Raw genomic sequence first — 14,251 nt, 5'->3', positions numbered from 1 at the left:
AAGACACAGTTCTGAAAATAATTTTATTAGGTCATCAAAATAATTATGTAGAATGTTTAAACTGGTCGGTGGTACGTCAAAACTTTTTACAGCATTATTCATTACATTTGAGCGTCCTACACATTCATTTTAGATGGTCAACAAAATTATCTTTAGATCTGCATCTAGGTAAATTTTTAGACACTTCACGAAAATCGTTTGTTTGTGTAACTTAAAATGAGAATACCCATCTTGTTATTACATATAATTATTGCATTATCAAGCAATTATTAAAACAGTATTTATATGACGTAAAACGAGATAAAAACGAGATAAATGTGAAAAGCCCAGAAAAGCACAGAATATATTCAGTCTGTTTTCCAAGTCCATTAAATCGATAATGTTGCTTATGCTTATGTCGGTCGGAGGAACGTCGCAAAGAAAGAAAGGATGGTGGTTGACTCCATCCGAGCTCGTTTGCCGCCATTGTGGCGGGTCGCGAGAGAGAAGCCGGGTCACGGCTTTACGCGGCTGAACTTTCGACGACGACGACGACGACGACGACGACGACGACGACGCGGATGACGAGGTTGACACGGACGGGAGGAGCTCGCAGCAAGGTCGTGAAAGTTTTCACGCGCTTGTTCCGTGCAAGCCCGCTGTGTAAACAGCCCGTCGACACGGGGTGCTCCGCTTCCCAGCGTCTGGCGTTCTGTTGCACGACTCCTCGCGCCCGTCGCTCTCTCCAGTGTCTAATTATAATCAGATGACAGACCTAGCTACGCTTATTCGAGGTACGATGACACGAAAAGCGCGTCACGACGCACCACGACGCGACGTGCCGCGCCGTGGGTTTTGACTCTCCAATTTAAATCCTTCCCTCCTACGCAGCGTGCCTCACACCCCGACTGTACAACATTTTTGATAGCTAGTATTCTGGTTTCGTAATCTCTAGGAGATTAGTTAAAAACACGAAACTGTCGAGTTGTAATGGTAATTACCGAATGATAAGCAATTCGAGTACAAGGAAAGAATCATTTTGTCAATACAGATCTGAAAATAATTATGTCGAACCGTTTAAAAAATTGTATTAGATGTTTAACCTGGTTGTTAGAATGTCAAAATTCTTTGCAGCAACATTATCACGCTTGAGCGACTTACGTAATTATTTTGATGGCCCGACATAATATTATTTTCTGGTCTAGACTTAATTAAATTTTTTAATGCTACAGTAAAATTGTTCTTTCTATGTAGACTATCAGATTTCTCATCTGTTATGAATAACCGGTCGATTTGCAATTCTAGTCTCTGGGCGGAAGCTAATTATCTCGAAAATAAAACAAGTTACATTTTTTATGAAAGTAAATGTGATGCAAGAGACACCGAAGGATCTCTTTATCGAGCAGTCGAGCGAAAAACGAGTCTAAATTTTTCGCTTTTAAGTTGCTTTCTACCCATACATCCGAGCATACGTTCTTACGCTTTTACCGGTATAAAATTCTCGCTCGTGTCTACCGACGGGAAAACGATCGGACTGAATACTTTGAGCATGATTGCAAAATTGTACGTCGTTACTTACATCCTGTTAAAGTCTCAGAAAAGCGCGATTCTCTCGCTCTCTATGCTAGAATTCCCGGCGAACGAGATCAACGATGGAACGCCGCTCGACGCGGCGCGGCGCGGTGGTGGCTCGTGCTATTCGCCTCGTATCAAAAGACGCAAATCAGCTCAAGGAAGGAGGGAGGATACGCAGACGCCGGAGAACCCCCTCGTCGACGGCCATGATACGCCGCAACGGCGCGCGCGGCGGCGTATTCGCGATGCGGAAAAGTGCCGCGGCGACGGGCAGGGAAAATAAATCGTGGCCTGGTATAGTATGCTAAACGAGAACAAAAGCGCGCGGGTCGCGCGGCATGTTAGCCCGATTCCCTTTTGCCGTGTATGGCAAAACGGCATGGCGAAACGACAAAACGGGGCGCAAAAGAGCGTACGGAATCCTATCGCGCTTCTCCGCCTCGAGAACAGATCAAAGGATACATTTGTTTGCACGCATCTCGTTATTACGTTATTGTCGTGATAGCGGGGCGAGCGCGATAACAACGGAAATGTTCGTTTAATGCAACGCAGTTATTATTGAAATTGGAATTGCATTGGTTTATCGGACGCGATCATCTCGGCTTTACTCTGCCTGCGCCGCGGCACGTATATTGGGATATTATATCGGCGCGACTGAAAAATGCGCGAGCGAGAATCCACGTGATTTTGTCGTTGAGGCGTATTCCGAAGCGATACTCGGTTTCGAATAAAATTTTGACTAATAATTTTCTACGTCGACATTTCGTTTCGATCGGGATGTAACGATGCGTCTCTTTAATGTCAGCATTTTCTAAAGTAGCGGGGAAACAAATCCTTTCGGGTACCCTATCGAATACACCAACGTGATAATGTCAGTTGCCTCTTTTGTTATATTTTTTTTTTTTTTTTTTTTTTTGGTGCCGTCTCGTTTATCTGCTCATTTTTCAGTTCTCCAATTCCCATCAAGACGCGCGAAGTTCCGTCGAGACTACGAGAACGCGAGTGGCATTCCTCCCGCATTTCTTCTCGCTCTTCTCCCCTACCTCCTCCTTTCTTCTTTCTTTTTTATTTTCGACGTCCGCGATTCTCTTTTTCGCGACTCTCGAGGCGTCGGCGAAAACAAAGCGGATTCCCCCGCGTAATAAAGAGACTTCGCTCGGCGCAAAAAGGCTTGACCGTTCGCTTCTTTGCCCGTCATCTCTTTAGCGATTCAGTCTTACCTCTTCCTCCTCCTTTCTTTCCCCCCTTTTGACGGGAAATCTTGTATCGGAATCAGAAAAAGGCTTTTCACGGCTTTATACTTTTCCGACATTTACAATTTTAAACGGCAATACTCTCAGAAACTTGTAATTATTATTCTTGAATGCACTCTGCAGTCCGCTACTAAATTTAAAGGCACTCGAGATAGATTAGCCGGTAATTTAAGAATTAACATGAAATAGTGTTCTCCAAATTGCAGATCCATGCAATCGTGCATTCGTTAATTACACAGTAGCTAAATCACACGCTATAGTATTCCAGATTCTCCGGTTCGATCATTTTTTATTCATTTCGGGCATCCACGAGCAACGGTATTTTTTTTTTTTTTTTAATATCCTACAATATCCGTCTGTTGCCATCTTTGGTCGGAGGCGGTCAACAGGGAGAAAGAGAAGAGAAGTGGGAACGCGGGACGGTTCGCAATCTCACAGTGGCTATAATTCAAATCCAAACTTGTCCAATTGCCCGCGCTCGTCGCATTATACCGCCGACTTAATCCAAACTTTCGTCGTCGCCGAGGTTAAAACGAAATTCAGAACGGCGGCACCGTCGCACCATACGTTGAAACCATCGTCCGCGTGTGCGTTACCGCGAGCGGAAGTATGCGCCGCGCGGATTTCTTCGTTGCTTCCCCGCGGGTGAACGCTCGCGCCTCGCGACGCGACGGCCGGGAGTTCTCGCGCAACGCGCGAGAAGATTACATTGCTAAATTACCAATCCTATAAGCGCGCCGCGAGAGAGTATCGCGAATACGCGGCTCCAACGCGGAAACGGAACTGTGGCGCGCAGCAGCCCGGAGAATCGAGATGAGAAAAGCGAACGAGTAGTCGCGGCGCGCGGTGCATGCAAATTAATTCGCATCCCGAAAGTGTCAGCGAATTGTCCGTGATAAATGACGGCGTTCGATTCCCACCTTCGGTTTCCGGATTAATAAGCGACTGCGAGGTGTAAAATAAGGTATAAATAAATTGAAAGTCGTTGAAGCCAAATTTCTCGTAAAACATTTCCGCGCCCATTAATGATCCATATAAAGTCTGAAAGGCGTACGTTAAAGTAAGTCTTATAAAAGCGGATTTGTGTTCATACAGGAATGGGAAATCGAAAAAGATGGCGGATGTAGTAATCCAGAGCTTAATTCTGCTTGAACGTGAAACGGAATACTCGCTTTGTGCCATCTCAGTCAAGCCACTTTGGCAATAAATGAGCCATTACCGGAAGACCGAAACACATTCACAGTATGAAAATAAAAATCGGGATAAGCAGAGTGTTACTTAAAGCTCGATCGGCTAATTAACATTCATTTAGCTTATAGACAAAAACTGCGTCGCTTTAAAAACAGTTCAATAAGTAAATGCAATCAGACAATTGAAATTGCTATAAGACAAAAATATGCTTTTAATAAGACAAGCTGTCGGTAGATAACGAACTTGGAAATATTTTAGAGGTACTTTGGTGACGAGTTAAAGTATTCACAAGAGAAAGGACATTTTATTTGAAATGAATTTAGCATCGTATAAATAATTAAAGTGTACGGATTTGGAGATTTACTTTTGTTCAACAGATCGCGACTAGATAGAAATCGAGAATGAACTCGATTGACTTTCTCGGATCAATCCAGTAATAGTCGGATTAACCCATTTTGCGTAGCGAGATAAGATGGGTTCGATCTCCTGCGAGCTCGCAGGAAATCTAAATTTGCTCTCGCATTCGCTTTCGAGGATCCGAAAGAAGGAAACAAGGCGAATCAAAAGTGAAGAGCAAAACGGAAAGAAGAATAAGGGAGGTTCTCAGCTGGGAAATACGGCCCTGAAGCGGTACAATTATATCTCGATTAAGATTCAAGAATGGATTTCACGGAGCGGCCCGTGCTTTTTGCCCTTTTTGAGATGCGAGAGAAGGAAAGATAACGAGGAGATTAAAAATCACTCGGAGCGCTTCCGGAACGCACAACTTACGCGGAAATTTCATGTCGGATTAAACGCAACTGCCGTCGCCGCCGCCGCCGCCGCCGTTGCGTCTAGTTCTATGATCTCGAGAACAGCCGCGTGATAAGAGAGTCCGGCGAACGAGAGTCAAGATAATTCGACGGGAATTAAAGTAACTCGACTTTCACGCGGAACGACTGTTTATCTCCGCCTAATGGCATTTTCGCGGTGACGGCGGGGAGAGGATATACGCAGAAAAAAAATTTAGCTTCACAAAGAGGGTCGTGCTCCCTCTCCCTGTCTTTGCCTTCACACTGCGGACGTAACACTTCCTATTCCTCCTTCTTCCCTTCGTCGAAGACAATTTCTGCGGTTGTTATTTCGCTGCGTTCCTCTGTTGCCATTTCCTTCCGTTTCGCAAGCACATCTTCATGCGTGCTTTTTCTTCGCTCGTAAGAGTCGTAAATGACTTTCGCGCGCTCTCCCGCACACGTACGCAGTAAAATCGTCCGCGAAACACCCGCCCGATGCACTTTTATGTGCGTTACATAAACGCAAAAACGCTTCATCACAGCGTCGCAGTGTAACATCCTTCGGAAAGTAGATATCCCACGGAAGAAAGAACGAATATATATCGCGATCGTCGGAGAAAATTCCCAGTTACTTGAGAAAAACTATTTCTCCAGGAAGAATGCATTTTCGACTTCCCAGCGACGAAAATCTCCGTTTAACACATTATCAAAATCGCACAAAAATGCGCTTTCGCGGAGAGTAGAGGGTTTCGTGAAAAAAAAAAGATTCTATTATTATAAAGAATATAATTCACGAAATTCATTTACAGAACTGTTTTCATTGTCGTCCTAATTTTAGGAACCGCGGATGGACAGAATGCTCACTGCGTTTCCGGCACTTATCGCTGGAAACGCAAAGAGAGCGACGAGCGGGGAGTGACCGCGGGGGCGAGAATTCAATTAAGGACTTACCCGATGCATTTAACGCCCCGTAAAGCCGGACGCGAGAGTGCGCAAAAACCACCACCGAGTCGGAGGGGAGGGGGAGGGGGGGGCTTTCCCCCTCAAAACCGGCGGGGATTTGCGCGACGCGACGCGACGCGGCACCCTGCGTTCTACGTATGCATTTGCCACGCACAATGCCTCGCCTGAATTGTGCATCGGAATAAACGACGCCGCGTTCGTTCGTTCTACGTTAATCCGTCGACGATGTTGAACCTGTGAAACGCTCCACGTATAGAGAGACTACCCGATACATTAAATCGTGATCCCTAAATTTTCTGTAGTAGCTTTACGAAATGGTAGAGGAATTAAACGATGAGATTAGATTAAATTACGTAACGCGATCCCATTTTGAGATGCAGAATTGAGAAAGGCTGCCCATAGGATGACATTATCAGATGAAACGCGACAAACGAGCCACGGGCCGGTTGTTTCCATTACGGCCATTACGCTATTATACTTAATGGCGACGATAGAAAATTATTAACAATCGGGTGTTGCCGCGCGCCATTCGTACTTATTGCGCGCCGTTCTGATACAGTGGGAAACAGTAGAACGGTCTTATTCCGGCGGGCAATTAATTTTGATTATGGTTGTGGCGCACGCGGGCTTGATGTTGAAATAATTTGTCAACACGCTGCAGGCACTGGCGACGCCGGTGCTGACCGCGGTCTTTATTAGGTCGCGATTTAATAGCGAGCAAAACTATGAACAATAACGGCGGCACCTTCGACTGCAACTCCGAATCAATTCCATTTCGAATTTCTCGAGGGTGCAACCTAGTTTGCTGCAGCGTCAGCAATATTAATCTCATCCGACACGATAATTCCATGACCAATAGTTATGAATGTCCAATGATGCAGCAGCGGTACTATGTTCAAATGATACCAATAATGGTAAGCGATACGTATCCCGTTGACGGTAAAGCAAAGCTGTACTCTCTAAATCTCGTAGAGTGAAAAATTATGCACCCGAAAATTGCACGAACACAATTTTCACTTTATAGGAGTGAATTTTGATGCGCTATTAATGTGGGAATCGCTTGAAAAATTGTTCCAGTTTTCAATTTTCACTCTATTAGAGTGACGTTTCACTATACAAGATTTAGAAAATATACCTACGTTGTTTTAACGTAAAGAAATTAATTAAAATTACTGAAATTGTATTTTACTTTTAAAATACTTATTGCACATCCCGTGAATGCACGGGCAACGGTAATCCGTGGAAAGACGTGATTGAATCTATCAGATCTCGGAGGTCACGGCGTTAATTTTCTGAAATATGTCTCCCCATCGAGACGCGCTTGAAGGAGCGGCGCGAAGAGCGACGTGTCTCCAATTATCTGTAATGATGTAAAATCGCGCGGCGATAATGGGTTGAGCAGCGAGCAACAAGGTCGGGAGACACATGTTCCCTATTAATAGCGGTGCGTCGTTTTTATCGTCGCGAGAGAGGCGAATGCATGAGAGGACTACGAGAGGGTCCGAAGAGCGAAGAAAGAGATCGGAGCTCGTCGGGATTAAACGCTTCTTTCTTTCTTTCTTTTTTTTTACGTACTCGCTAAAGACAATACCGAAACTGCGTTCTCTTGCGTCGCTTATCCGGAGACCAGCGGCGGCCTCCCTCCCTCTATTTACATCGGTCGCGGCGATTATTCTTACCACCCGCTCGCTTTTAACGCCAGCTGCGCCGGGGCGTCGTCGCTCTTTTTATCCGCGCTCGATTTAACCGACGATAAGATGTAACGCGGGCGTTATATTTCGCGTACGGTAGTCCCGCCGTCAAGAAACTCCGTCCTGTATCCGTGACTGTCGAGGATTTCCGCGACTGCATCTCACCCTCGGCTCCCGTAACATTTGGGAAAATCCGACGAGATCTCTCCCGCGATCTAACGAGATCATTTTTAATCGCTAATGATCGTGGAACTACCGATATTTCGATAAAAAGACAGCCATTACGTTTCTCCCGTGAGTCTGACTTTCTAGTTTGCAAAAAAGATACGATACTTTTAGTGCTGCTGTGTGCATCTCATGATTATTTCATTCGCGTAAAAAATAAAAAAATATTAAAGGGGATAGAAAAGTTTGTAACGAAAACTAAATTTTGATCGTTTATTACGGGCATAGGAATGAATTGAACACGAAACTCTTTTGTGAGCTATTTATACTGTACGTTAACAATGAAAATCTATTTTTGAAGTTACAAAATATTAAACTTATGAAACTGCCGTTTGCAGTCTGATTCATCGTGTAGTGTAAATCGTGATTTTGTAGAGATTGCGAGTGATCTAGTTGACATATTTAATTGAACCAAACAGCACTATATTTGGAAGTTTTCCTACAGAATAAACTAGAATAAAAAAATATGGCACAAATTGATAAAGAGCGGCAAAAAATACAAAAAAAAATCGAAGGAGCAGAGTGCGATGGTTCAGGTTGCAGCAGCTTTATAGCTTGATATTTTGTAACTTTGAAAACGGCTTTTCATTATTAACAAAATATACAGTATCGGGTGAGAACAAAAGTTTGTGACGGTACATATGTGGTTGAATAAATCTATACAACCATCTAAACATTGTCTTTAAATTCACTTAAAAAAAAAAAGACAAACAACTTTTGTTTCAACTCAATACAAATAGCGCACAAAAGGATTTTGTATTCAATTCATATATTAACGAGTTAAAGTTTATCGAGTTTTCCGCCATTGCAAACCCTTTGGCTCTCTTAAATTCTATTTTAGCGCGTATTATATATCGCTAAATACCTCACGACAATCAGTTATACTCGCTATTTAATGCAATGCAGTTATCGCGCAGTTACGTCAGCAATGAGGCGTCAGGACTCACAATGAGACTCACCGAGAGTTATCAATCTTGAAGAAAAGTCGTCGGGGAAGCTATTGGCGAGAGAATCGCGCGAGTCGCATTTTAATTGGAATTCTTTCCCCTATCCGCAACGCGGCGACGCTCTCCGTTCGCACGTCCATGCCGTATAAATCATGCGGATGGACGATGAAAGCTGTACCGAGCGCGTTGCAGCATCCGTAGCACGCTTAAGAAAAAGTTGGAGCACCGCGGATCTCTCTAATCTACGCGTATGCACTACATATGTATGGAGTGCTCCTCCGTCTTTTCTTTCGTCCGTCTCAATCCTTCGACTCGGTCCGATCTCACTCGCGCGTTACATCTGAAAGCTTCACATGGGAACACTTGAAATAATAACCGGACGTTTATACGTTGTTCTCATAGCGTAATCCATTAGCGGATATAATACGGGATGAAATAAGAGTTAATCACGCTCGACACGTGCATTTGTCGGTATGCTCTATTTACTAACGCGAAATCCAATAAAAAAAAAGAGGCGAAACCAGAGATTGGCGTTGCATATCGATGCTCATTATTATTAGAATTATTATTATTATTATTATTATTATCACAGTTGTCGCAATTAATTAACGCTAGTGCCGTGCACGCGAATACGATTGACAAATTATTAGAGCTTGTAAAGAATAAACCAGATTTACATCCGAGCTATTGGAAACGAAACAATATCTAGGGACAACATCCAATGAAAGCTCAATAAAAGCTTTCCTAGCGTGACGAGCAATAAATTACCGAAGAAATACCAGCCGTTACATGTTACACGAATCACGCTGATACCGGAAAGATTAAAAGGGACGTAGGACGCAGGAAAGGGCGCTTTGATAAGACGGAAAAATCTCGGCGAATGCTGATTGCTTTAATTGCTCGAGTGCTCCGTTTATGTATTTTACATTAACTTCAACCTTTTTCCCCTACCGTTCTGGTGCGCCTTTTTGTCCCCCCCCCTCCCCTGCCTCCCGTTTCTCCCATGATACTCTATTATTCAAGGCAGTTCTTGCGCGCACTTGGCGGATCAAAGAGATAACAGCAGGATATCCAATTTATCCTCCTGCGCGGGGGAAAGAACGGTCCCGAGACTTTCTGCGATTGTACTTGCAATTAAACGTCCGGCAGCGAATTTTTACGCGACGTGCAGGATTCCCGCTCAGGTATATTCGCCCAACGAGCATGTCGCGTTGACTTTTTTTTTAGCGGAAAGAGACGGTCGGACGTCCGTCTGATAATTAGGAAAAATTTAACACCTCGAAATCACGTACAGCGTTTCTCGAGCGTCTTGAATACGGGTCTTGAAGTGGATCAATATAAAATCCAGGCCGACGAAAGCTATCCCGTCGCATCAAATGTCATGAATACATTTGATTTACTGATATCCTCTCGAATATAATAATCGTATCGATTGATGCCAATTCTCCACGTTCATGAATATTCAATTAAAGTAAATAATTGCGATGATTATAATTCTGAGCACGCAGCTATAATTTGTGGACTATGTACCCAGGAGCGGACTAAGTAAAGAGATCGGTATCTTCTCGCGCGGAGGGAAAAGATCTACCGTCGCGTAATAATTTTTCGCGTGGCTAAGTACCCGCGGCCAACCCCCACGAACTTTTCGCCATTTTTTCGCGCGGCATTTTAATAATCGCGAAACTCGAGCGAAGTTTTGCGATTCGGGGCCGCGCGGGTATATTCGCGGGAACTTCCGACCATCGATCTTCGAATTTTGACCGTGCTCACGAATACGGTGAACTCGGCGCGCAAATATTCCCCGAATGGGGAGGAAGAGGGAGAGGAGGTGTAGTAACCCCGCCGTGCATCAGGCCGCGTCTCGAACACGGGGAATCGACCGTACTGAAGATCGATGTAAGCTGCGGAAAGAAGACTGAATTACGGAGTTAGTTACGAACGTGAACTAGAGAGTCGCGTCGGGGAATTAGCAAACGCGTCGCTCGATAAGCGCACGGCAAAGGCGATTTGCAGATTAGTACGGGTCACCGACTGCGCGCATATCGAACTGTCGAACGCATCTTCGGAAATTACGGAATATCATCCGTGCATCGAGGCCGCTCCATCGAAACAATTGCGTACGTATAACGCAACGGTGATCTGTTGCAGGTATATTACGATATTGTTGGACGATTACAGTCGCGTTTATACTGGAGATGAAACTAGCAAAATGTTTTATCGCTTTAATTAACGTATTTGGAATTAATTAGTTTGCTTTCGATACTTCTGAGAACTCTCATTCAAATATCAGCTCACTGTCTCACAAGTAATTTCTATGATTGCGACCGTGTCGTAAAGCTAACGAAACAAGAACAATAATATCGGTTCTTATATGCTGCATTGTAATTCGAATTGCTTAATAAGAAAATCAAGGAAAAAAGATCGAAAGCGAACTTACCGGGATAGCAACGCAGTCTTCGAGCTCGGCGAGGGGTGATTCCGAGCAGAAGGTGCCCTCGGTGAGGAAGGGCGGCCGGGGAGGTGGCGGCAACCGGAACTCAGGGGGCGGCCCGGGGCACTCCGGGCACTCCGTGCTCTCCAGCGTCTCCAGCTCCTCCATCCTCCACCTCAGCGTGCTGAAAAATCGAGAAGATCACTGATTAATCTTATTGACAGAGACTCATTAATTGAGAACGCGGGGGGAAGGCAGAGGTTGAAAAACGCGTTATTTCACGAGAGAATTTCGACTCGCGTGGAATTTGGATCCAGCAATCGCAGCCGGAGCAACAAATTAGATATTAATGCGGATTTTTAACGTAAAATTCAGCAGACTTTGAAATAATAATTAAGCTTTAATGGCTCCCGGTAAATAAAAATGTGTTTGAAAAAGTTCCATTAGTACGGGACCGCGAAACGGCGCGTTTTTATCAGGGATGGCCCAACTGCCCAATAAAGAATTCTCGCGTCGGAAGGTATGGCCATCCGGCACGTGATAAGATAAGACCTCCCTAGACACACACACCTGCGCTCGTTTTCAAATCTTTCGTTTTTCCTCCCCAATCTGGACGTACTTTTTCTTCGTTTGTAAAATGCAAATGTGTAATTAGCTGGCGAGCGATCTATCCTCAACTGCATCAAACTCGTTTAAAACAAAAACATTTTCTTTTTTCAGTCTCCAAAGAGATTCTAATGGGATGATTAATTTAACAAAACTTTTTTCTAATCATATTATCCAATCTAGAATACTTAAATTTAATTGCCGAAAGAGAGTTTCCCTGAATAATTATTTCGACTAAGGTCGTTTTTTTTTTGCTCCCGTCGAGAGGGTCAAGCTGATCCAGTCTCACGAATCTAGGAGATCAGACACCGTACACCGTACCGAAAGAATACAGAAGAGCGGAGGGTGGATGATAAGGGAAGCGGAGTGGGAGGCGGAGGGGGGGGGAGGAGAGGGTTGCGGCGTGGTCGGTATGCTAATGTCCGGGGACTTAATTAAGGTCTCATAATGAATCAGTCACGGGGCTCGGGCGAGTCGCGCGAGTAGGTGCGCGCGATTGTGCCGGTTGATTAATTGTCTCGCGCCCCCGCACCACCGCGCGACGCAGTGCCACACCACTGGTACACGTCGCATAAAGAGTGAGAGAGAGAGAGAAAGAGAGGGAGGAGGGAAGAGAGAAAGAGAGAGAGAGAGACACAGACAGAGAGCAGTACGGGGTGCGATACGCCCGGCGCATATTCGTCATCCGTGATCGCCCCACGGATCGATACTTCCGGCGGCTTTCACCAATGATGATTCTCAGTCAGTGAACGTGGAATGAGCCTAAATATCGAGGCACGGTCGGACCACCCGTATTTTAGTCATGTTAGCGCATGGCATTATTTGCTCCAGAAAAGCGGTTCGTAGAAACGCAATTCTTCAAGACAGAGGTAAAAGGAAGAAAGGAACCAAAGAAAATAGAAAAGACATAAATAGAACGAGAAGGGGAAGTAAAACTGAAGTTGGCAAAAGATAAAGGTCCGAAGGAAAAATGAAACGAGAGAAATAAGAGCGAAAGAGAAAATGATGGAGAAATATATAAGAAACGTAAGAAAAGGAAGCAAGAAAAGTCAGCAGAGAGAAAAAAAATGTACAGAAAAAAGATATAAGGTGATCGAGAAGAAAGACACGAAAGATCAAGTCGGGGGAAAAAAGTGCGAAAAAATTCGAGCAAAGCGGCAAGTATTGACAATAGCCAGAAGAAACAGGAAGCTGGAAGAAAAAGCGTGGAACATGGAGAGTAAAGCGAAGATAAAAGGGAGCGAAAGAAAGCGAGAGGAAGAAATAAAGCGGGCGGCGAGAAGAAGCGACTCAGTGATGAAGAGCGTATCGAGGCACTATTTTACACATACCGACCTCATTCCACGGAGGTAGTAGCGGCGGCCAGGAATTACGAACGGTAGGAGGGCTGGAAGAAAAGAGCGGCGAGAGGAGAAGCCGAGGAGAAGGGGGGAGGGGGGAGAGAGGAGAGGGATTGCCCGAGTGAAAGCCCGTAGTTTCCGCGGGGTGAAAGGCGAATGGGGATGCGGGGGTGTGCACGTCTGCGCTCAGTTTAATAAATGCAGTCTTCCTTCCGTTCCGTTTCTTGGCTCGACTTGGCTTCGGCGACGAAGAACTGTAACCCTTTCCCCTTGTCCGCTATTCTCCTCCTCTCGCGTCCCTTCCGCCCTTCGTCGCTGCTCCGCGCGTTTCCCTCATTCGCATGCAGAGTCGGAGGACCCGCCGAGCGAGTGAGCGGACGGGCGAGCGAGCTCGATGCTCATCTCGTTTCCGGCTGCGCGCGGTCCAAATCTACGGTTCGCGTGATTTTTATTTAATTCCCATTTCCATCCCCTCCCCATTCCGCGCGCGCCAGTCGGCATTCGTTTTTCTTCCAGAGAGAATTTCCCGGGGTGCCTAGCTACCCCCTCGACCGCATCGCTTGTGTGCGAGTTGTGCGAGTGTTCGCGCAATCGAATCGCGGTTATTACGCGCGAATGCAGATGCAACTTTTTGAGGATTAAACCATTTTTCTCTTTCTGCGATTTCCCGATTATCTTCCGCGACGGCAACAATTTACAATTTAAAATTATATTTGCTAGGAAAATATTCCATTTTTAGAAAGAGCAGATGAAAATATTGATACTTATTAAAAATGAGGTACTGGAAACATTTTATATTCTATTGTTATCACAAAAAGAGAAGAATAATACAATGAGGAAGAATAATGTTTTAATTTTCTGGAATACTAATGTTATATTGAAACATCTGCATGAAAATAATGTAAAAAAAGAGGAGATATTCGGAAATGATTTATTTGAGTTTGAAATACGGCCGCTATTGTAATAATATTATTTTTTTTACGATCCGTCTCAAACTTGACTTTTCATTTAGTTGTATTTTTGATTTAATTAAGATGAATCCAGTGGCTAAGGCGAAATGGAGACGCGCGCCCGTAAAGTTACGCGAGTGTGGTTGTCGTACTTTGAAGTGAAGATGAAGTGGAAGATAATACCCGGAACGGTATGATGAATCACAAGTAGAAACAGAGTTTCAAATTAAATTGTTCACTTCCGTATTAATTGCTGCCAGTCCAGTGTAGTTTTAATTTAACTAAAACACAGAGCAGGAAAGAGTAGGATACTCGTAGCAAACTAGG

General features: G+C 44.6%; 1 protein-coding gene across 8 annotated transcripts in view; it reads right to left on the bottom strand.

Annotated features, from left to right (window-relative positions):
* The window catches only part of LOC105203258 (WAS/WASL-interacting protein family member 1), a 357,301-nt gene that overhangs the window by 74,088 nt on the left and 268,962 nt on the right, over window positions 1-14,251 (bottom strand). For all 8 annotated transcript variants that reach the window (XM_039458358.1, XM_039458359.1, XM_039458357.1 and 5 more), the window contains one exon: window positions 11,035-11,212. In XM_039458358.1, coding sequence (XP_039314292.1) covers window positions 11,035-11,196 — 162 coding nt within the window. In that variant the 5' untranslated portion in view covers window positions 11,197-11,212. The remainder of the gene's footprint in view (window positions 1-11,034; window positions 11,213-14,251) is intronic.

The sequence above is a fragment of the Solenopsis invicta genome, chromosome 16 (genome assembly GCF_016802725.1).
Source record: "Solenopsis invicta isolate M01_SB chromosome 16, UNIL_Sinv_3.0, whole genome shotgun sequence".
NCBI lineage: Eukaryota > Metazoa > Arthropoda > Insecta > Hymenoptera > Formicidae > Solenopsis > Solenopsis invicta.
Note: the sequence above shows the minus strand (reverse complement) of the source record. Positions and strands in the feature narration are given on the sequence as shown.